Source organism: Narcine bancroftii, chromosome 11, assembly GCF_036971445.1.
Source record: "Narcine bancroftii isolate sNarBan1 chromosome 11, sNarBan1.hap1, whole genome shotgun sequence".
NCBI lineage: Eukaryota > Metazoa > Chordata > Chondrichthyes > Torpediniformes > Narcinidae > Narcine > Narcine bancroftii.
In genome coordinates, this window is record NC_091479.1 from 84,954,063 (window position 1) to 84,979,386 (window position 25,324).

General features: G+C 40.9%; 2 protein-coding genes across 3 annotated transcripts in view; one reads left to right on the forward strand and one right to left on the reverse strand.

Moving 5' to 3' along the window:
• LOC138746060 (dedicator of cytokinesis protein 4-like) overlaps positions 1-17,879 on the reverse strand; it is a 282,285-nt gene extending 264,406 nt beyond the window's left edge. The window contains exon 1 of the mRNA XM_069903813.1: positions 17,397-17,879. Within this exon, the coding sequence (XP_069759914.1) occupies positions 17,397-17,433 (37 nt within the window). The 5' untranslated portion in view covers positions 17,434-17,879. The remainder of the gene's footprint in view (positions 1-17,396) is intronic.
• znf277 (zinc finger protein 277) overlaps positions 17,500-25,324 on the forward strand; it is a 47,500-nt gene continuing 39,675 nt past the window's right edge. Inside the window, exons 1-2 of one of the 2 annotated variants that reach the window (XM_069903817.1) lie at positions 17,500-17,847; positions 24,569-24,770. In XM_069903817.1, coding sequence (XP_069759918.1) covers positions 17,820-17,847; positions 24,569-24,770 — 230 coding nt within the window. In that variant the 5' untranslated portion in view covers positions 17,500-17,819. The remainder of the gene's footprint in view (positions 17,848-24,568; positions 24,771-25,324) is intronic. The other variant, XM_069903816.1, reaches the window with a different exon arrangement.

Sequence of the window (25,324 nt, forward strand, 5' to 3'; positions counted from 1 at the left end):
AGCAATGTACTTGTGGAAAGATAATAATTGGAATGCTAAGGATTTAACACCACTCAGTGTAAAATTAGTGCAGGGAATGTGTGCCGTGCACAGTTTTACAATGGGGATGACATCAACTAATACTATGAAATTTCTTTTTGAAAAATGCTAGACACCATGTGAGTATGTAACTTTTTTTAATTACTGCTTTATCTTCAAATTTTCAGCATTTTTTTTTTGTTTAATTACAGATAACCAGTGTTGATGCAATAGAGAATTAAGATGTTATGGTGAAGCAGTTCAAGAAGTTGTCCAAGTTCATGGTTGTTTGAAAATGATTGGACAAAAGATTCCAGAAAATACCTAATTGCTATGGTGCAAGCTTATTATTTTCAACAGTTAATTCCAGGATTGTGCAAAATCTCACTAATTTTCACTGCCACAAAGGACTAAAAAGGAAATGTTCACATTTTATAGAGAGGCAAAAAGAAATGCTGTCACATGAGAAAACATTTTGCTATTGCAATGGAGCATAAAGATTATTTTAATGCATCTCAGTATGATAGGATGGACAAACAAAATCTCTAGCTATGTCACCCAAGTTCACCATCTGTAAGGCCCTTGTACCTCAGTCAGGGATGGGGAAAACTGCATTGTTCACTTGCTTGACATCTGACTCCAAAAACAGACATTATTCTGAGCTCTGTTGTGAGAGGTTACCAAGCAGACAGCAAGAAAGATTGAAAGATATGCTCAAAGCTTCCTTGCAGTGCAATATACTTACCAACATCTGGGAACTACTGGCCTCTCAAAGAGCAAGAAAATGACAGTTCAGGATGTGACAGATTATCGTGTTTGCATTAATATATAGATAGGTTTTGGGGAGATAAATTGGGGCAGGTTTATTAGTGTAGGTCATATACAAACATTTCAAAACAGATCTCATTTAAAATACTGGAGCTCTGCTCAAGCCAGACAGGGCGGCTCCTGGGTGCCTTTGCAAAAACTGTGGAGAGTGCCCAAGAGACTTCACTAATGGATTGTTGTTTTGAAAAGCATCAGATGAAAGAGATCAGAGTAGTTCAGAGCCGCAGGGTGTCTAGAAGTGCAGCTTGCTGTTCTAAGAGGGTCATGTGGTTTTTGTAAGCAGAGGGAGTTGAACAGCTTTTTTTTCCTCCACAGAGAGAGAGAGAGAGAGAGAGAGAGATTCTCCAGTGCTACAGTCAGTAGCAGCAGGGACTGGAACAGGACAAACTGGCAACCTTGTGGAAAACCCCCATTTTAAAGATTGGTTGTGAGTGCTTAGTTCAGCCTGGTCAAAGCCCTTGTGGTTCATGCAAGAGGAAAGAATTGGCTGCCTCATGTGTCACTTGAAATAAGAGAAACAAAAAGGAACTCTGAAGTGACCTGAAAGTCATGTTATCATCTGGAAAACCCTGACGTGGCTGATTAAAAGGGATCAGTTTGTGTCCAGGAACAACAAATCTCTCACTGAAAACCGACAAGAACCTTCCTGAGCAGTAACCATTTACCTTCCAAGCACCAAAGCCTGGTTAACTTTATACATGTTAAATTCTGTGCACAGTATAAGAATTGCCTGCAACCAGTAAAACTTGTAGGAGTGAGAAGCGAGATTGGACTGTGAACCAAAGAACTTTTCTAAAGTTACATACATTACATACATGTGCACTTAGAATTAGAAGGGGTTTAAGTTGGGTTAGTTAAGTTAATAGTGGTAAGTTAAAGTGTGATCCCGTTTTCATGTTTAAAGATAATTAAAAGCAACTTTGGTTTAAGTAACCATTTGTCTTGGTGAATATCTATTGCTGCTAGGTTTTGGGGTCCTCTGGGCTCGTTTCAAGGGCAACATTGAGAACAGGGGCAAAGCCCCAGGAGAACCGCAACGCCTGGCAGACATAGTGGAAGGCGGCAGCCTCATCAGCAATTACACATTCCATCAGGCATCTCCTGCAGACTCACACCCTCACTCCTACATCTATTGCTGATTCTGTGTTTCTCACATTTGCCATCTCAGAACCCTGATTAATGGAGTGGAAGCAAGTCATCCTCAACCTTAAGGAACAGTGCAAAAAGAAAGCTGCTTCGCGAAGGACTAATGACTACATTTGTTTTCCATAGTATAAATCGCAAGAATCCCAATGTTTTTCCATTCTGTGCCAAGGAAATTTAGTAATTGCTGCAGAAATTCTGCCTCCATGTTTTAGCTTTTCCGACTAATGAACGATGGATCAATTCTAAACAGTACTAAATAATATCCATATTCAAAACCCATTCCAATCCATTTTACATGTTGCTGGAATGAACAGGAGATGAAATACTCAGGAATATAATGATGTTGGAGAAAAATGTTCATTTTAATGGAAAATTACAAGATTTTTAAAAAGTTGCAACTGCTACCTCTTAGAAATCCAGTTAACTTAGAATACCAGGTTCTCTTTATCTCTCACCTAGAAAAGCCCCAGAAGGCAGCAAGTTCAATAAACAGAAAGATTTTCTCAACCAAGCACAACACTTGGAAGAATTTTTATAAAAAAATCAATTTATCAAGGCTTTCACACGATATTCAAAAAAATATTAAATACTTCAAAGTTCAATGTGGCCTTGATGCAGTGAAAAGGGAGAAGGGAAATGTACACAAGCTTACAGAATATAACATTTTGTAGATTCAAGATCACATAATTTAATTTGTATAAAGACCACCTGAACAATGGGACAAATGGAGTCTGACTTTGCTTCACTTCACTTCTATTTTCAAATACAATATACAAAAATTTAAGCCAAATTCATATCCAAGGCACCTCCCATCCATTATTCTTCCCTACCACTTCAAGTAGGAGCAAGGGAATTCATCCCTCATGCAAATTTAAAATTAAATTAATAGGCCATTATAAAATTACAACTTCTAGGACAGTGTTTCCCAACCAGAGGGCCTGTGGTGGCCCGCAATTGCGGAGATCAGGCCAGCACATCACGCGGCAGCAGACGTGGACAGAGATCGCTAAAGCACTCCCAGGACAACGAACAGGCAGGGATAGAAGCTGGGGCAGCATCAGACCAACAGCCCTAAAAAGACGTTGGTCCAGCTAACTCAGCAGAAACAGGCCGGGGAAGAAGGGAATTCATATCCATGGGTGTTCCCGCCCGCTATTGTTATTCATAGGGCTGAACTCAGTCAATTAGCAAAAAACAGTGGGTACTTGAACAGTATAAAAGCAGCCTTTCCAGAAGTGAGCTTAACCTGCCTCTGTGTGTGTGTGTTTCTTTGTAGCGGTCGGCTACAGGCCACAGCACATTTCCATGGAGACTTCCCACCAACCCAGAGGTCAGGGTGGTCTTAGGTCATGTTTTGCTCCTCCTGGGTAACCTTGGGTGGGGTGATGAGCAATCTGCCACTGAGGTCAGTGAGGTCATCTGGCCATCTCTCAGTATAAGCTTGGCACTCAGTACTCCGTCACAGTTCCCATCAAACCTCCACACAAAACAGAGTCAGATGGATTCTGAAGTGTCTCCTTTCTATCTTCTAACTGTGGTTGTTCTTCACTTCAAGACTCAAGGCTCCTGTTTTAATGCTGCTGCAGTTTTTTCTTTAATTAAATTTTAAATTAGGCATACAGCACTGTACAGGCCGCCTAAATTACACCTTATTAAATTACATCCAGGTACTTTTTTTTTTGAAGGGTGGGAAGAAATCAGAACCCTCGGAGGAAACCCAAGGGGAGAACATACAAACTCCTTACAGACTGCTCTGGATTCAAACTCGGGTCCAGACCTGATCACTAGTGCTGTAACCATTACGCCACCTGTGCCACCCTTGAAAGCAAAGACACAAAACTGCACTGAAGTGGAGGCAGATTTCAGGTGTGCATTATCGACAACAGAACCAAGGATGTGGAAACTGGTAAAGAAACTTCAGGAACAGGGGCCACATTGAAGTCTCTTGAGCTAGGATTTTTTAAAAAAAAATATTTTAATAAAAATTTATACAAACAAAAAAGATACAATATAAAGAATTTGGAAAAAAAAAACACAAGTCAGACAATTTAATTACATTGGAGTAAAATTATAAAGTAAAATAGTGAGTCATAAATGACCCCCCCCCCCATAACTTCTGGAATCTTATATCTGAATTATTAATTGAATACAAATCTTTTCCATATTCAAAAAGGACATGATGTCACGCAACCACTGATCATGAGTAGGTGGGGCAGCATCCTTCCATTTAAGTAAAATTGAACGCCTCGCCAAAAGACAGGCAAAAGAGATAGCACAAACCTGAACCAGAGATAAAAAAATAATTCCCTCCCATTGTGCCAAAGAGGGCCATCAAAGGGTTTGGTGTTAAATATATGTTGAATTTTTTTTTTATAAAGTATGGAAAACCTCTCTCCATATTTTTCTAGACTAGGACAAGTCCAGAACATACAAATTAATTTTTGATTGGGAATCTTCATGTTCAGTGCAGTTTTTTTTTAATTCTTTAAAATTGTTAAATAAAATACATTACTTTGATTTGAAAATATTGCTCAGTCATTGCCACTAGTGGGCAACTTAAGACTGAAAGCCAAGTGGGACTGAAAAAGGTTGAGAACCACTGTTCTTGGAACTTGCTGGATATCAAGTGAAAGATGCATTTTCTCTATTACAAATGACAACACTTCAGAAATATTTCACTGCACTAAAGCACAGAAGCATTAAAGTCCTCCTTAAATATACATTCCCACCCCCTCCCCCAACATGAAACTTTTATGGTATTGACAGGAGATTGTGGAGAAAAGGAACAGATTAATTTTTTTAAAATAGGTTTTGAGGCAAAAAAATAGAAAGATTTGATCTCGTAACTAAAGGAAATGCAAGACTAATGGATGGCAATTAAAGAAATATGAATATTTATTCAGAAATATGAATATTTATATGAAAATAACAAACAAACACATTTTCACTAGAATGGCATTTTATGCAACCCTTGATTTGCTTAGTCATCTGTGGAGCATGTACAATGCAGTCACTGTCATGTCCAAAAACATGTATCTAATCAGATCTTCGACAAGGTCTCAAAAGCATCAAATGACAATGGATGAGATAAAAATATTGACTGGAACGCCAGAGATTTATTCTGCTTTTCTTTCAAGAACGTCACAGAATTTCAACATTCCTAGGAGAACAAGTCCTGCTCTGATACAAGATCACATATAAATAACGGTACTGCTTTCAGGCATGAGCCAAGATTGCACATTTAGAGTCTCTGGCATGAAGCTTGGTGCAATGGTTAAAAATGCCATCAATGAGGTAAATCTGTCGCCAAAGAATAGAAATTTGCACTAAAATAAAAATTAGGTTGCTGGTTCAATACAATATCTGTGAACTTGTTGAACTTGATAAGCATAAAAACTTCACTAAGTGCAAGGTGGCACAGAGCATGGAGTTACAAATACCGCAAGTGCATTAGATGATGATGTGGCATAATCATGAAATTAAAATAATCCATTCAGAAACAGCTGTTTCAGTGCTATATTACTAATTATGCTTGACAGACCCAGTAATTATACAGCACAATTTGTTGGTAATATAAAATTATATGTTAGGAAATTTGGAAGAAAATATCCAAATTGTAAATTTTGAATCTATTTACAATTTGACTTTTAATGATTCCCCCCACCCCCCGAGCATACCACACAAAGCTCTTTGATTTGTGCCACAATTTCCAAACTACATTATATACAAAATTCAGCAATGGATTATTTTAACAGCAAATTCCTTGAACCTGGTCAAGACAAGAATGGCAACCATAATATGACAATTCTCTTCGGTGAGGGAAGGAGAGGTGAAAATAGCAGTCACTGAGCTTGGAGCTACCTTTTCTCAATCTGGCAATGTTCTTGACATTATTGCCTTTTGACTTGAGAGCAAATTGCAAATCCCCAAAGTGAAGGGGAATCCATTAAATGAGCCTTATTGCTACTGCACCTTATGAATTAGAAGATGATTAGAAGATAACTACATGCAGTGTATTAAATGTGCAATACTGATTCACAAGCCCACTTCACAATCAAAATGAAAAAGGCAAAACAAGCCACCAATTCTAACAATATTAGACAGAATAACATGCCTGCTTCATTTTGCAATATGACTTTCTCCCACAACCTGAATTGTTCCTGACAAATACCCATAACTCACATTTAGGCCATGTATTTTAAAATCTATATTGTTCTGTTTTGTACAGTTTTTTTTTTCAAAAAGCAATCCATATTGTCACTCAATATAGCACAATTTCATTGAATTAAAAATGTTGTAGTACGAATTTCCTTTTAATTTATCATGAAACTAGATGCAATTATGTCATCTTATTAAAGAATTGCTGCAGCTGTTGTTTTACTATTTTAGCTTTTACCAATATATCTTCAACATTTGAAATATTATTGGTGACACTATTTAAGACATACTTTTTAAATAACTCCCGAGTATTACTTTGATGAAGAAATAGATTAGTCATACAAAATAGGAATAAAATGCAACTTGTTTAATTAAAATCCTTTTTCAACATCCAACAACATTGTCAACAAATCTTTAAGGCTTTTGGTGATGCAATAAATACACTTTGCTCAAGGCAAAACTTGATTACAATTTGCAAAATTAACCAGATTCATGAAGCTTTGCAAATGTGAACCTCACAAATACATAATTTCCCACAGGAAAAAAAAGTCACTGAACATGCAAGTGAGTATCAAAGTATCATATACTTAAATTGCCTCAAAGCTTTATTTTCAGATCTTAGAGTTTTACTTTGCTTCACTAATTTAACAAATGCAAACACTCATCTGCAATTCAAAATACACCAGCTTTAGTTTTGTAAGCCTCACTTGCATAACATTCTTATTACAAGGTCAACATGTTTGTTTTACATCAGCTGTTTCAAAATAGATGCTATCCTGTGCAAATTTTCCCTTGTGTCATCAGAAGATCTTTGGTTTAATTACTGATTGTATGCTTTAACACTTATTTTTAAGAGGATAAAGCTTGAAAAGGTATAACTAGTAGAACCCATGCTAATTCACCAAATGAATATAGCCAAATGTGGATTAATAAAAATGTGCAAGAGCCAATGGCTGAAATTTTTTAAGTTAATCCAGAAAACATTTTATTATCCATTTCATTTGTTTGATCATGAAAACCAACTGTTTTGAAAAATACAGTCTCAAAACTTAAATGTATAATAAACTTTGGAATTCACTTAACATCTAAACCTGGAAAATATTAAATTTAGTGTGGTATGTCTACATTGTTATTAATAATTCTAACAGATTTAATTTGCTTCAACATATAATAGCTCTCCATTGTTCCTTAAACTTTTAAATCTTTCCTAATATTTCATTGTTCTTTGATGTTGAAAAATTGACCCATTAATTCTCCGTCTACAAATATGTTAATATATTAGCCAAACAGTTCATCTCTCAAGATGTTGCTGCAGCACATGTAGACGACTAAACCACGTCCCTCCATTTAATTTCACTCAATGTTACCAGTCCTGAAAGATCAACTATTATTTCAATAGCCGGTTTGAGGTGGCCAGAATACCCCAACGTAAAGCCACCTAAAGTACCCAAATGCAGCTGTTGGGAGACTACCTGAAAGCGAAGAACCCTGACCCGAGGAGTACTTACCCAACCCTCCTCGGGTAGGTGTATTCTCCGGTCCCCCTAAAAGCGGGTGGGACCACGGCTTCAGTCGACAGGAGCCGGCGTTTGTTTCCGCCGCGTCTCCCCGCCTCGGACCTTTCAGGTGCCAGAACAGTGCCTTCAGAGCTGAATGTCGCTTCGCACACACCCACAGTCAGCTCTGGAGCTGTATTCCCCCGGCTATTCCACCTGAAAGCGGCTAATGAAAATGTGATCAGCAAGTGATTGTCACTTCCTTTCCATTACTTACTAAACAATCCACACAAAATGTCTGCATTCCCAGCACAAATTTCTCATCAGCAAAATATATTTAAGTACAATCTGAAAAAAAAACTCCTGTCTTTTTTTAATACTGTCATAGTGGCCAAGATGAAATGAGACCACTTTCATGGGATCTTCTGTACTCACTTAAGCAGGAAGACTGGACCTTCAGCTGCATGAGCAAGTCCCTGACAACATAGTTCAGGCATTGAAACTTGAACCTAATGTTTTGCATTTGAAATGGGATTTTACTCTACCTATATCCTGCAATTAGAAAAAAACTTTTAAACTTGTAATGTCAGTTAAAATTTGTAAACAAACTGTTCACAAGATAAACCAATTTTCCACAAAAATTAAATAAATGAGAAATATGATGTGCCAATTCACCTTACATGATTGACTGAGAATAGTTAAATAGCAAGAAATAGTGAAAATTATTAAACCAGAATACTGTTTTCATCTCCCAGGTTCACACGCATCCCCAACAATGACTCATCTGCCCAGTTCCCCAATTGGTATTAATAATTATTAATGCAAAATTAAAATGAACAAAGATCAAACAAAATATTACAGTTAATCACAAGATTTGATGGCTGCATGAACCTTTGTCACACTGCATGCTATTCTTATTGCAAACCAAATTTCTCCTGCACTCATCTAACTCAGACAACAAACTAGAACATTAGCAAATCAAAACATTGATGGCTTAGTGAAAGGAAGGTTTTTAAGTATTGCTGGTTTATTTTTAAAAAACCAGCAATATATTTGGAAAATGAAGCTACAGATTATGTGGGTTTTTTTGCCTGACAGAAATACAATCACTGGAAACACTTTCCAGCCACAGCCATGAAGCTTTCTCTGATTGCTTGATATAAAATACCTAGGACACAAACCTGCAAAATTAAGGCTACATTTTTCAAATTCAGGTCAGTGGATTTAAATGACTAATGTAACTTTCTCCAGTTACACTTAATGGATTACAGATAACGAAGCCCCAGTTTTCAGTTATATTCATAGAGTAAATGGCTTTTTACGAACTTCAAATAATGCTCACCAATTTCCAAAAATGGCATATGTCCAAATGCCACAAAGGAATAGATTATTTCTACATTAGTAAAAATTAGGAACTGTGTCTATCATTTTAATGTTTAAAGTTTTCCTTTGTAATGCAAGTTGATAGCGATTGATGAAATAATCTTGAAGTTTGCCAGATTTCAGAAAATTTCTAACTCTAAAGAGCTAATAATGAAATTAAGAATCCATCATGTGGCATATTATATTCAAGATGCAGATGATAATTTCTTGAAATTATCAAGAAAGATGAAGCTTACAGCAATACATAAAACCAGTAAAACTAAATCCCCTGGATACAAGATAAAAAAGGAATTAGAGGAAACCATTTACGGAGCGGAAACAGGCCATGTCGGCCTTTCGAGTCCTCACTGGTTCACTAGAACAACTCAACACCACTACATTCAGATCTCCAGCATATTTTAAGGGTCATACAATTTCCACATCCTGAATCACCAAGAGTTCAAGTTAAACAGCACTAGGTTTTGTTAAATGCAAATGACTGTATTTCAAAAGCAATTGGTAAATATCCAACAGTCCTAGTTCCTATTTAAAAGCCACACATTACATTTATCTGCTAGTTATTTTGTACAGAATGATAAATAGATGCAAAACATTAATGATTTTGATGGTACTACTGTACCAAAGGCATACTTCAATTTCATCTGCAGGTTTACAAGTATAATTCTGTACATGGAATACAAAGGCACAGAAACCTTTGTTTCAGTTTATCTGATGTTTGCATTGCCAACTATTTTCATTTACAATTTCCCAAATAGTTCCCTACCTTGCAAAAGGATGAGTAGATCTTTGAATGAATGAAAATGTGAGACAATAATAGTGTCAGTAACAGACATGGGAGAGTTACAAATGTGTAAAACAAACTAAACATAAACCAGAGGAATTTTTCCAAGTTTTATTTATTTAATATTCATGTTTTTTGGAAATATTGATTGAGAAATGCTTCTGATCAAAAATTTAATATAACTGTAGAAATACAATTTTGGGGATATGTGGTTCTTGCCTCATGAAAACTGAATTGCATGGCACTTATACTGACCAGTTTCCATTAGCCCTCACCCCTGTCTCTCAGTTTCTCTATTCCTCTGACTCCTTTCCTCCAGCTCTGCACTCAAATGGCTACCTCTCTGATCAATTCTCAGCTTTTCTCTCTTGCTATCCACATCCACCTACGGCCTCTTGGCTGTTGGCCTGTGCTCCTCCCCTTTCTTCCCTTCTCCCAGCCCCCCCCCCACCTTTTTAATTCAGATACATGGCTGCTTTTTGCTCAAAGATTGACAAAGTGGGCAGGATGTCATTTAGTCTTTCAACTCCAAAGCAAGTGGGGGTGACAATTTTATTTAACGAATATGTACCAGTGTTGGTTGAGCACACATCCATTGATTCAGCGGGAAGGCTTGTAATGGCACATTGTCAAATATATGAAGAATCCTGGACACTTTTGAACATTGATGCTCCAAATTTTGATGATGAATCCCTTATGCACAATGTCTTCTTAAAAAACAGTGGAAAGAAGACAAAATGTATTGGTTGGGGGAGATTTTAATTTTTGCTTGGACCCCATCCTTGATAAGTCAGTGAAGGCAGTAACAAAAGCAAAAGCTGTGAAAGTTACTTTATCTGTTATGAAGGATTTAAATGTGATAGATGTATGGAGACAGTCACAGCCCAGGGTGAGAGATTATTCATTCTACTCAAAGGTTCACGACTCTTATATTAAAATTGATCTATTTTTTTTAAATCTTCACAATTGGAAAATAGAGTGGTTGAAATTGAGTATCTGACTAGATTGCTATCTGATCATGCACCACTGACTAACAATAACGATGCCAGAAAACCAAGAGAGTATTTATCGGTGGCATCTTAATTCTATGCTATTAAGAAGAACAGATTTCAGTAATTTTTTAAGGGACAAATAGAATTGTTTTGTGAAACAAATTGCCCCTCTACTAATGATAGATTTTTTTAAAAATATGGGACTCACTCAAGGTTGATCTGTCCCCTTATGATAATTTCACATATTAAAAATGAACACGGCAGAGATTAATAGTCCGGAGAAAGAAATAACAGAGCTGGAAAAAGGGTATCAGAGATCGGGTTCGAAAGGTAAATGAGACCTTGGAAAATAAAAAAAAATTGAAATACAATACATTGCAAACATAAAATAGAAAGAATTATTTTAAAATCTAAACAGAAATATTATGAATTGGGAGACAGAGCAAAAAAAGCGGAAGAGACATCAAGGATGATTAATGCAATCCAGATTCTGATAAATTAACATATAAGCCAAAAGAAATTAATGACACTTTTAAACAGTACAAGTCAGAATTGCTAGGTGACTCTAGTGAGATAGATGAATTTCCAAAATTGGAAAATAAAGATCAGATAGAATTGGATGCCCCTTTACTAGTGAAGAGACTGAAAAAGTCTTGAAAACATTTCAGGTGAATAGATCACTGTGGGATGGTTTTTTGCCCAAGTTTAATAAACAATTTAAAGATCTTCTGTTGCCTCTCATCATGGATGTGGTAGGCCAGGTGGCAGAGACTCAGATTTTCCTAAAATCCTTCTCAACAGCCGTTTTTCACAGTGCTACTGATAAAGAACTGAGATCCACTAAAACACACCTCATATAGGCCTATTTCTTTATTAAATGCAGATTACAAGATTCTGGCTAAAGCACTAGTTAATAGACTAGGGGAATATTTACCTAAATTGACAAATCTGGATCAGGTAGACCTTGTTTATAAAAAAAAGATACTCTGCAGATAATTTGGGCAGATTACTCAGTATAATTCATCTGGCTAAGCCTAAAGTGCACAGAAATGTAACTGTATCTTTGGAAGCAGAAAAAGCATTTGAACTGTTAGAGTGGCTATTTCTATTCAAAGTATGAGAAAAGTTTGGAATGGGTCAAATATTTATTGACTGGATAAAAACCCTTTATCGTAAGCCACGGGCCAAAATTATAACTAATGGTCAGATGCCATTGATGTTTCCTTTGAGTAGATCCAGTAGGCAGGGGTGCCCACTGTCTCCAGGTCTCTTTGTTTTGGCGATTGAATCAATAGCAGAGGTTATAAGGAGGGATCTGAACATAAAGGGATTCAGAGTTGACCAGGAAGAGCATGAAATGAATTTGTTTGCAGGCGATGTGCTGTTGTATTTAACAGACCTTGAGGAGTCTTTGACCAAACTGCAGACCACACTGAAGAAATATGAAAGAATTTTTGGTTACAAAATTAATTTGGACAAAAGTGAAATTATGCCATTAACAAATTTTGATTAGAAAGATACCAAAAAGGAAGTCAGTTTAAATGGAAATTGGAAGGAGTTAAATATTTTGGAATCATTTTAAATAATAACATACAAAATTTGGAAAGAATTAACTATCTCCCTATGCTTGGAAAGATAGAAGACAATATATAAAGATGGAAGAACTTACCTATTACTTTAGTTGGGAGGATTAATTGTGTGAAACTGAAAGTGATGTCGAGACTGCAATACCTCTTCCAGTCGTTCCCTATTCCTTTGGCTTGTTTTTTTTTTAAAAAAAAGATACTCAATGGTCGTACAAGACAAGTTCTTTGGAAAAATAAAACTGATGTGGGAATAGAAATTGGAAGGGGGGGAAGGGGAAAACAGAAATTAAGACTACGGGATTTTTAAAAATATTATCTTGCAGCACAGGCGAAATTCCTTTCGCCCTTCTTTGAAAAAGACAGATCTCCCTCATGGATCCACATGCAGTGAAGGAGGGGGCAGCGAAGGATTTTATTTACAAATGGAATGTAAAATCAATAACAAAAAAACCCTATTTTAATACATCTGATTAAAATTTGATACAAGAATAATCAATGTTTTAGAAAAAAGTGGGGATGTCACCAAAAGTACCAGATTGAATGATTGCCCATAAATTTGGGTAATAAAATTCTAAATATAGGCAGAGAGATGATGGTTACAAGGTCTACACATGTACTTTGAACAATTAAAACAAAAATACAATTTGTCAAATGGAACCTTTCACTGCTTTTTTCAATTAAGGTCTTTCTTGCAAGAAAGATGGGGCCCCACAATGGTCCTGCCCTCAAGTAATGAAGTGATAGAGACGCTTTGGCTAGGAAATACACCTACATTTATAACTAGGATGCATTTTGTTCTCCAAGGTGAAAGTGCTAAGCCAGGCCTATAAAGATCAAGGGAGAGATGGGAGTCAGACCTGGGTGTTATAATAGGGGTGTTGGTCTGATTAGATAGTATGATCAATATGAGATATGGACTGGTTGAATGCAATTTATTTTACATCAATTGTATCTCATGGCTCATAAATCAAAATCTGAAATGTTTTTCAGGTGTGGCATCGAAACTGGAACCTTTTTACATTCTATCTGGTCATGTGCAAAGGTAAGACTATTCTAGTTTGATATCACTGAAACACGAACAAGAGTAACAGGAGTGACCTTCCCATATGACCCAGAGCTGTACCTTCTGGACAACCTTATAGACGTGAGCTACAAACTGACTAAATTTCAAATTTGCTTTGTTAAAGTAGCTCTGGCTGTGGCTAAAAAAGTGTAGAGCAAGCACTTGAAAATCTGACTCTCCCTTTCTTATTGCTCAATGGGCCGTGGAGTTACATGGTTCTATACCCATGGAGAAAATTACTTATAATTCAAAGAATAAATATAACACATTCATTAAGATATCACAACCTCTACATATGGATTATGTAGAGGTCCAATTATAAATTTGACCCTTCAATGTATGTAATGATGTGATGTGAAAAATGAGCTCTGATGAGATATGAAGTAATATTTTTTGTATTTGTGGGAGGGATTTTTGCAAATATTTAATATACTTGATGTGCATTAAAGTTTAAAGTTTGCATGGATATATTTATGGAAAGTAAAATATTTAACAAAAAGGCTTGACAAAGGCCTCAGGCCCAAAATTATACATCTTTGTTTCCTATGGATGCTGCCAGACATGCAGAGTTTCTGCAGCACTTGTGTATGAACTACAGTAACAGAATCTGCAAACTTTGCTTCATGGAATGCAGTATTACTTCAGTTATGCTTCACTCTCCCAATGCCAATATTTATAAAAGCACATTCTCTCTTACAGCAATATGTTGCGAAGCAATTTGCACAGTAACTTTGCAGATTCAAATGTTTATGGGATATAGATCATTTTTATACAATTTCCTCTATTTTTAGTCCCATTTAATCTCAAAAGATATTCCCAAACCAAATGCAATTTTCAAACACTTATTAGTAAACATAGCTTAAGGGATTTTTCCACAAAGGAGATACCTTAATGAAGTTTTTGTATGGCTTTAATTTCATGCTCAGTCAGAAGAGCAGCTGTTGAAATCCATGAAAGTAAATCCCACAAGAAAATTTCCACTATTTACTGACTAAATTGTCTTCAGCCTTGGAGTTATGAACAGCTTCTGGAATTGTAGTTATATATTCATATTTTGCAGCAGATTGCCATCCGATAAAAAGAAAAGAGCTTTGGATCGGATTGATTTTTTTTAAAAACTAATCAGCGGTAAACACCAACCCCCCTCCCCATCTCACAACCTCCACCAAGGGGACAGCCAAGTGCAAATTTCTCAATGGAACAGTTCTCATGAATAGATTGAATTTCAATTGGACGTTCCCTCCTCTGTTGTTGAAAGGGCTGTCAAATTTTGTTACTTTAACTGACCAGTTTGTGCCTTTTGGGGTGGGGGGAAGTCTTCTGCAAATATTTGAGTTTTCAAACAAAGATAAAACTGTTTATTTGCTGATTCTTGTAGTGCAATGAATAGCTTTCTTCAGCATTATTTCAATTTCAAACCTATTGCTGCCATAACTTGCATCAACTCCAACTGGAGAAAAGTAGCTTCCCAACGAAAATTAAAATCGCACAAGCAAATGGCAAAAAAAATCAATCAGTTCTCCAAATAATTACTCCTGAATAAAAAAAAATTAATCCTCAATCACAATTTCTTAAATTGTCTAAACATGAGAAATGCCTACTTTTCATAACTGATGTATCAATGAAAATCCGTGGGGTGGGGTGGGGGGGGGGTTAAACATTATTTGGTTAATTATCTTCAAATTGGCATGAAACAAGTGACATTTCCTAAAGAAACTCCCAAGAATATATTTCTGATTGGTAACGCAACATCACCAAGAGGCTAAATAATCTCAAAGGGATATAGGGGGTTAAAATGTGCATGAAATCTTTTTTTTTAATACATTTCTCAGTCCACGTTGGTCTGAGCTCACAAGCATTAGCTTGCAATAACAGCCACGTTTTCAATACACCTTGACGGATCGCAGTCTGCAGAAACAGTTCACAATGAGCAAAAGGCTCGAACTTGCAACAAAATGTATCAATTCCGAAATCGTTCTCCACGGTGTCTCCTGCGCACAGTTCGTCACCGTGTAAAGCTGATACTTTGCCTGTGCCCACCTGACGGGTGAGAGAGAGAGAGAGAGAGAGAGCACTTGCATCTCCACCGGGATGGTCAAACCTCCCTCCCTCCCTCTCCCCCAGGAAATCATTCTGCTCTCACGGACGGTAGTCTCACTCTCCCAATCCATGCGGATGGTCGTCGTGAGATTTAAAAAGAAATAAAATCTCCAACCCGCTCTGTTTAAATTCCGGAGAGATTGGCAACAAAGGGAAGGGGAAAACTGATCGGCGGCTGAAACTCCAGGTGTACCATTTGATTTCTTCCTCTCCCCCCACCCACCCACCCACCCAAAGGCGTCCAAATCGAGATTGAACAACCATCCTATTAATTATCTATCATACTTCTGGACAATCTGGTAATAACCACCGCTGAATGTGAATGAACCGAGATGGCGAGAAAATCAGTCCGACTGCTCCATCAACCTTGCCCTCCCTCCCTGTTGGAAGTTCCAGCAGGGCTCGACGATTTTGCCCTCCGGCTTGTTCTAAAATATTCATAACGGGCGGCAGCGGGACAACTTCTGCGGGGATGCTCAGATCTGTGCTGGCTCCTTTATTCGATCGCCCGGCTTGAAAATCATTTTCAAATAGAAATTCCCTAACAATTGGCTGTCCCGCTGAGCTGCGGCAATACCATCCACATTGTGTCGCTTTGTTATTACAGCCATGACATTTTTTCTTAAATTCTCTTTGGAAGGATACACGTTGGTTTTAATTATTAATAGAATTGCCTCAGACCGACTCATTCTGTTTATCACCTCTAAACTTTACACAACTCGGAGCAACCTTTCGATTATAAAAGAGGTGGTGGTGGTGGGATAAAGAGGTGGTGGTGGTGGGGGGGGAGATGGTGGGGGGGGGAGATGGTGGGGGGGGGAGATGGTGGGGGGGGGAGATGGTGGGGGGGGGAGATGGTGGGGGGGGGAGATGGTGGGGGGGGAGATGGTGGGGGGGGAGATGGTGGGGGGGGGAGATGGTGGGGGGGGAGATGGTGGGGGGGGAGATGGTGGGGGGGAGATGGTGGGGGGGGAGATGGTGGGGGGGGAGATGGTGGGGGGGGAGATGGTGGGGGGGGAGATGGTGGGGGGGGAAGATGGTGGGGGGGGAAGATGGTGGGGGGGGAAGATGGTGGGGGGGGAAGATGGTGGGGGGGGAAGATGGTGGGGGGGGAAGATGGTGGGGGGGGAAGATGGTGGGGGGGGAAGATGGTGGGGGGGGAAGATGGTGGGGGGGGAAGATGGTGGGGGGGGAAGATGGTGGGGGGGGAGATGGTGTGGGGGGGGAGATGGTGTGGGGGGGGAGATGGTGTGGGGGGGGAGATGGTGTGGGGGGGGAGATGGTGTGGGGGGGGAGATGGTGTGGGGGGGAGATGGTGTGGGGGGGAGATGGTGTGGGGGGGAGATGGTGTGGGGGGGGAATACAAACCTCAGCCAGATATAAATGGGCTGCATCTGCATCTTTGCACGGATAATTATGAATAACAAAAGAATTGCGACCAGCAGATACAAATAAACGATTGCACGCACTCAGATCAAGCAAAACAAAGGTTGGGAGAAAGAAAACGCGAGGGACAATATCTGAAAGCGTCCCGGAAGGTTCAAAAGGAAAAGGTAACGGGAGCACAAAGCAGTCGGGGAATTTCTCGAAGTCAAGGACATTTTTATTTAAAACACACACGAGGAAATTGAAAAAAGGGAGCAATGTGAGAAAGGGCGAGAAGAGCAAAGTCGAATCCTCCCAAACAGACCAGCGCGATTATGCCTCGTCGAGTCAGTTCTCCGCAGCTTTTTTGGACCCACCGCTTTGCCTCTGCACCGACCCCAGTCACTGGCACCAACCGCACTCTCAGAAACTCATTACAATTCAATAGCGGGGCACCAAGTCAAGGCGCAATTCACTCACCGACGCCGTATTTTTCATTGTCCGTCGGCATCCACATTGTCGGAACAGGTAAACGAGAAGCAAATGTTTACACAACAATAAAACTTGTCCCCTATCGTGCCCGAGTTATTGAGCAGTTTCTCCGCGGGACCATTGTTCAGAGCGGGTCAGAACCCTGCTTGTCACAAAGCCTGCTGGGACTTGGAGTCCGCCGGGGTCAGGCCGCGAGGCGCTCTGGGAATCGTAGTGTTGCCTCCCGCCAGCCGCGGCGCGGTGGCGTCCGGGAGATGGAGTCCCGCCGCGTGGTTTGGGCTGGGAGCTGACGCCGGCCTGAACTACATTTTTCCCAGAGGTCATCGCGATATCACTCTTGCCGTTCCCGATGCGTGATTGGTCGCCGACTCGGTTTCCGGCGGGGGGTGGGGTCGTCTGTGGATTGGCGTGATGGCGGCTGTCGGGGTTGGAGAAGGAGGTAAATGCTGCGGCTGAACCTTCCCTTCTCATTTGTTGTGCTGGGGGTGGGGGGGGGAGGAGGCTGGGGGGGGGGGGAGGAGGCTGGGGGGGGGGGGAGGAGGCTGGGGGGGGGGGGAGGAGGCTGGGGGGGGGGGGGAGGAGGCTGGGGGGGGGGGAGGAGGCTGGGGGGGGGGGGAGGAGGCTGGGGGGGGGGGGAGGAGGCTGGGGGGGGGGGGAGGAGGCTGGGGGGGGGGGAGGAGGCTGGGGGGGGGGGAGGAGGCTGGGGGGGGGGGAGGAGGCTGGGGGGGGGGAGGAGGCTGGGGGGGGGAGGAGGCTGGGGGGGGGGAGGAGGCTGGGGGGGGGGGGAGGAGGCTGGGGGGGGGAGGAGGCTGGGGGGGGGAGGAGGCTGGGGGGGGGGGAGGAGGCTGGGGGGGGGGGAGGAGGCTGGGGGGGGGGGAGGAGGCTGGGGGGGGGAGGAGGCTGGGGGGGGGAGGAGGCTGGGGGGGGGGAGGAGGCTGGGGGGGGGGGAGGAGGCTGGGGGGGGGGAGGAGGCTGGGGGGGGGAGGAGGCTGGGGGGGGGAGGAGGCTGGGGGGGGGGAGGAGGCTGGGGGGGGGGGAGGAGGCTGGGGGGGGGGAGGAGGCTGGGGGGGGGAGGAGGCTGGGGGGGGGAGGAGGCTGGGGGGGGGAGGAGGCTGGGGGGGGGAGGAGGCTGGGGGGGGGGAGGAGGCTGGAGGGGGGGGAGGAGGCTGGGGGGGGGAGGAGGCTGGGGGGGGGGGAGGAGGCTGGGGGGGGGAGGAGGCTGGGGGGGGGGAGGAGGCTGGGGGGGGGAGGAGGCTGGGGGGGGGGAGGAGGCTGGGGGGGGGGAGGAGGCTGGGGGGGGGGGGAGGAGGCTGGGGGGGGGGGGAGGAGGCTGGGGGGGGGGAGGAGGCTGGGGGGGGGGAGGAGGCTGGGGGGGGGGAGGAGGCTGGGGGGGGGGAGGAGGCTGGGGGGGGGGAGGAGGCTGGGGGGGGGGAGGAGGCTGGGGGGGGGGAGGAGGCTGGGGGGGGAGGAGGCTGGGGGGGGGAGGGAGGAGGCGGGGGGGGGAGGAGGCTGGGGGGGGGGAGGAGGCTGGGGGAGGAGGCTGAGGCTGGGGGGGGGGGAGGAGGCTGGGGGGGGGGGAGGAGGCTGGGGGGGGGAGGAGGCTGGGGGGGGAGGAGGCTGGGGCGTTGCGAGTAATGTTTCAGATCAGTTACAATGAGCGGACTTGAGAGTCCTTTCGCCTTGGGCATGTGCGGTTTTTTCTCTCTCTCGCATCTTTACAGGCTCCACTCGATTATGGTTCTGCTAATGTTCAATTGTAGAACATTCCAGAGGGCACCAGAAGCATTGGCTCGGAGATCATCCGAGCAAGGAAATGGGTTGATGCTTCAGATCAGTGACGAGAACCAACTGGGATCAATATTTGTGCGGAAGGTCGTCCAGATGAAGCCCAAATGTCATTTGCGATGAGGGAGGGATAAAGATGAAGCATTTCACTTTTCAAAAAAATTAAATATTCCCCAGGCTAAAGTTTTAGACTAAAGATTTAGATGGAAAGAGGGACAAAGTTCGTGTTTCTGGTACTTTGATGAAGGGCTCAAGCCCAAAACGTTGGTTATGCATCTTTATCGATGCCACATCAAGTGCATTATTTCATCTGCTAAGTTTCTCCAGCATTGTGTTTTTACTTCCACCACGGTGTCTGCAGTCCTCCGTGTTTTGCTTAATGTTTCTGATAATGGGTTTTTTTTAACCTGTCTATTCAACTGTTTCTTTTTCCACAGATGTGGCCTGAACCGAGGGTTTCAGGATTTTTTGGGTTTATATTTCAGATTCCCAGCACGCTTATTCTCTTGTCGACTCTTGATTTGTATCAGTGCAATATTTGGTGCAAAGGTAACAGGTGACTCCATGGTACTATGGTTTCTAAAGAGCACACTTGCCCATTTGCAAAACTTTTTCGACTTCCTGAATGATGATTTACTTTAAATTGCAGCCGTTGATGATGGTTCCTGACCATCATGTCAATGGAAAATCCTTTAAAAATAATTTGATGATGATTTTGCTGCTTTTATAGAACTTTAGTCAACAATAGAGATGATAAATGTATATTATCTTGCATACATTTTTCCTTCCAGGTAGTGGTGAATAAATGTGAACAATAAATGAAGTACTTGTCAATTTAAGCATACAGACTTTTTGTTATTTTAAGGTTCATGTAGTTTTGTCAAGATGTATTTGGCTTGAAAAGTTGTGTTAAACTATTGCTTTAAACCACTGTCGTCCTTTGGTAAACCTATGTCAAACATGCCTTTGGGTAAGTCATTCTGGTGTCCAGTCCAGTGATGGAGAAAAGAATGTCAGTACATTTCCAGCCAGGATGGCACGTGACCTGGAGTAGACCCTCATTTGTTCCTGCTGCCATTGTCCTTGGTGGTGGGTATCTTAGGTTTGGAAGGTGGTATTTTTGCAATCTTGTAGAGTAACCATATTTTAATGGCAGTGCACATCATGCTCCAGTAATCAATAGTGAGAATATTTAGAGTTGTGGTTTGGGTGTTAATCATTTTGTCCTCCATGGTGACAAGCTTCTTTCATGTTGGCTTTGCACTCCTCCAGAAAATGAAGAGTGGGTAGTTATACAGTCTTGTGTCAGAGATGGTCATTGTCCAGCACTTGTGTGAATGTTCCTTTCTAGTTGACAGTCCATATCCGAATATTGTTCAGTACTTGGTCCACTTTAGTGCATCCTGCTTCATTTTTCCAGGGAGATTAAAATGGAATTGTCCATTGAAAACATATCAATTTGACCTTGTGATAAAATAATACAATTGAAACATATGAAGATAGTTATTCAGTGTCCTTTTTTGTGCCAACTTGGTATTAAGGCCAACAATCAAGTGATCCTTGAATTTAATTTATTAGAAAGTGTCATTTGGTAACACTTTGAATACCTTCCACTGGATTAAAAATTGATTGGAATGGGAATTTGCAGGAATGGATTTTTTCTGGATCTAATGAATGCAATCTACTTGGACAACATTTTGCCTTGTCATACAGATGTTTGTGTTATCCTATTTTAGAACAGCCTCAGATCATTAGTGCTAAAGCCAGCATGTTTGATTCCCAATGCCTCTGCTCGCTTCAGTGCTCTTAGCTGTTGTCTGATGTTTAGTGAATGAAATTATATTCACTGAAGGTGAATTTTGTGATCACATGAATCTGAGATAGTCATTGGACCTTGTGGATGAAAATAATTGCATGTGCTTGGATGATGTTTATGTGCTTTGTTGAAGATGCATGGCACCAATGTACCTATTCCTATTGGCTGTTTAATTTGTCACTACCAATCTGTGACAGGATTGCAGGGCTTTGATCTGATATGATTAACTCTTTCTTTTCTGTACATTGACATCTAATTTTGGGGCTACTTGATTGCTGTTACTGTCAGGTTATTTCCGTGCTGCAGAAATGAAGATGTGCCAGACCCTAATATTACTAACTGTCATAGTTCACACTTCTAGTGCTGTTATTGGTACAGGGTATGTTAGGTCTGCTTTGTTCATGAATGAGTGAGACAAACACCAGACTGAGTCGAAATCAGGGTTCTTTGTTCTTTATTACCGGATTGTAACACTTGCGACTAACCATGTTAGTCGGAGAATGCATTCTGCCGTTATCAGCAAAATGGTGATTTTTTATACCCTTGGATACATGCTTAGAACATCATCATATCATTACTTGTCCAATGACTAAAACTGTTGCTATCCTTTCCCTGCTAGCTTCCTGCCTCTCAATCCATCAATGTCTCTCTTATCTTGTAAGTACAAGGATGCATTCACATCTTGTTACAGCCCTGTACAGGGTAACTCCTTACACATTCCCATCTCATGATGTTTTACCTTACAGGTATCATAATCATTTTAAATATATATTATCGAGGTTGTCTTAGTTATGGTACATATTGTTGTTCACGGATAAGAGTGAAATATGATATCAAGGTTGTGGAAAAACTGGCTCACTGTCAGAAACCTGCTGGAGAAGAAAATGGAAGTGAGAGGCTGGGAGATTTTATAGCCTTAGAGATAAAGGTATTCCCAATAGTAAGTTGAAAAAAATGGTTGATAAGTGTGGTAAATTTGAATTCAAAGCTGTGTGTTTGCGATCAAGTTGCATGGATCATCCTCAGTTTAGAAGAGTTGAACCAAAGTAATTCATTAAAAAATATTTGTCTATTTCATTACATGTTCTTTTCAGAGTTTATATTTTGTGTCCAGTTTTGCCATTTGCTTATCTAAAAGTAATTTTCACAGGTAATGGTGAATATCCTTTTTTAAGTGAGAATGATCAAAGAAGCATTCAACCTGCTATTGTGTATGCCCATTAATAGAATAATTTTCTATCAAGTGAACTTTTTTTTTCTTTCTCAGTGTTGTGTAGGATATAATCTGAACAGATATTATTGTTCTTGCTAGTGAGGAATTCTCTCATACAGTTTAGGAACAGTTTATGCACTACATGTTTGCAAAACCAAGGAGATGATTGTGGACTTCAGGAGGAAGTCAGGAGAACGCGAACCAGTCCTCGTCGAGGGCTCAGTAGTGGAGTGGATCAAGATCTTCAAATTCTTGGGTGTCAACATCACCAAGGATCTGTCCTGGAGCCTCCATATGGATGCAGCCATAAAGAACACTTGCCAACAGCTGTACTTTGTAAGAGGTTTGAGGAGACTGTCACTGAAGACTCTTGAAAACTTCTTCCGGTGGACCATGTAGAGCATTCTGGCTGGTTGCATCACTGTCTGGTATGGAAATGCCAATGCTCAGGACAAGAAAAAACTCCAGAGGGTTGTTAACTTGGCAAGAAACATCACGCATACCAGTCTTCACTCCGTCGAGGACATCCACAAGAGGCAGTATCTTAATGAAGCAGCTTCAAGGGCCCCCAACACCCAGGCCATGCCCTCTTCACTCTGCTGCCATTGGGGGAAAAAGGTGCAGGAGTCTGAAGACGAGTGCTCAGTGGCACAAGGAGATCTTCATCTCTGTCATCAGATTCCTGAATGATCAATGAATCACAAACCCTGCCCTTTTCTTGTACTATTTTGATTTCTTTTGTATGGTGGATAATATACATGTTTGCACAGTGATGCTGCTACAAAACAATGAATTTCATGACGAGTTTGTGGCAATAAATTCTGATTCTGAAGGAGAAAATAAGGCACACAATGTTTTTAGCTGGGCCCGTGCAAAGGCTGCACAATGCCTTGGAGAAGAATGAATAGCCAAGGGTGATGTTTTGATTGCTTTCGCTGGGTTTTTTTTAATGGAAATGTGTCAGGAAAATGGAGAATGGCTCATGTTAAATTCTGCCATTCGCCAGTTCGCCAACTGAAAAATAGGAATTGGGATTGCACATTTGCTTGCTAAAAAACATGTCTGTGCAAAGCATGGCTGGCCTGTTAGCGCAACAATATCCTGGCAAATAACAAGATAAAGTGGTTAGAAATCAGTCTATTACATCTTTCAGTGATCACTTTTCAACTGAATCTTCTCGTTCCCAGTTTCTATCTGGAAAAGCTCAAGACTGCAGATGCTGATATCTAGAGAATTATGGAATCCTGATGAAGAGTTCCAACCTGAAATATTGACTATTTTTTTTCTCCTACTGATGCTGCATGACCTGCTGAGTTCCTCCAGTAGATTGTGTGGTTTCCCCATTCTTATTTTTCTGGATAAAACTGTTTATTGTCCCAATCTTATTTCTGACATTTTCAAACATGACTTTCAAAGTCTAAGCCACTAAATCATAAATGCTTCATGTTGATGAAGCAAATTTATTTGAGGGATTGAATTTAGGAGCAAGGAGGTTATGCTGCAACTGGTGAGGCTGCATCTGGAGTATTGCGTACAGTTCTGGTTTCCTTATTAGAGGAAGGAAGTTCTGGCTTCAGAGGCAATGAAAGGAAGGTTCACCAGGTTAATTCTAGAGATGAAGGGCTGAGCCTATGAAGTGAGATTGATTTGTCTGCGACTGTATTCGCTGGAATTTAGAAGAATGAAAGGGGATCTTATAGAAAAGTATAAAATTGCGCGAAGCATAGATAAGATAGAAGTAGATAAGTTGTTTCCAATAGTGGGGGAGACCAGAACTAGGGGACATAGCCTCAGGATTCAGGGTGGTGGATTTAGGACAGAGATGAAGGGAAACTGCTTTTCACAAGGGTGGTGAATCTGGAATTCACTGCCCGTTGAAGCAGTGAATTCCTCAGTAAATATATTTAAGACAAGGTTGGATAGATTTTTACAATGAAGGGATTGGGGAAAAGGCAAATGGGTGGAGATGAGGTTATCATCAGATCAGCCATGATCTCATTGAATGGCAGTGTAGGCTCGATGGGCTGGATGGTCTGCTCTTATTTCTTGCTTTCTCACTGACATAACGAGAATATCTTACTTGCTATCATCAGATGGCATTGATGACATGTTTAATGTTCATTTCTCACTATGTATGCTCCGCTCCATTTTGTGGGGGGGCCCTTTTTGACAATTAACCAGGAGTAGGCATCCACCATGATCCTCAAGGTATTCTGTTGGATTTCACAATCAGATGGGCCTGGACCCACTTGATCAAAAGCATTCCAAACTTTTCTTGTAGACCAAAGGGTTCAAGGAATAGAAGTGGCAATTAGTTAACTAAAATTAATTTTGTGTTGTTTTTAGAAAACAAAGACTGGATATTGGAGCCACTCTCCTTGCCAGAGCCAATCCATAAAGCTGTTCAAGACTCAACCTCGCCATTACTACCTTGCATATTTTGTGAAGAATGTTATCCTGCAGAAGAGAAAGAAAACTTACTCAAGCACATGATCCTTGAACACAAGCTGGTGATATCTGATGTGAAACTTATTGTAGATTTCAGAAGGTTTGATAGTTTTATTTGAATTCATGGGCTATTTTAGCCTTTACATTATGTTAAGCAAATTACTGTATATTGACTGACATTAAAAGGGCTCTTTCCAAAAGTACAAATATTAAAGTAAGTAAATAAAAGATTGCAAATCTTGAAACTGAGGCTGAAAAGACACAAGGCTCCTCTTTTCAAGTGTCACAGCTTTTTGTGTAATTATGGACTCGCTGCAAGAGTATTTTAACTGTAGCAAAAAACTTTCTAAATAAGAATGAATAATAACACTCTGTGATCTATATTCAGCTTTGGTTAGAAATAGATCTTTAAAAAAAAAAGTGAAGACAACCAAAATGCATATGATTTATCCCTACATTGTGTTTCAATAGCACACAGTAATACTTTGTTATTTATTTTATTTTACTCTTTAATGTGCATAAAAACAGCTGACGATAAGACCGGACAAGCAGTTTAGTGATTCGTGCAAGCAAATTGGTCATATTAAAGGAACACGTGAATGTGGAATGTAGTAGTGATGAATATAATTTATTTCTCCCTTTTAATATTTTGGA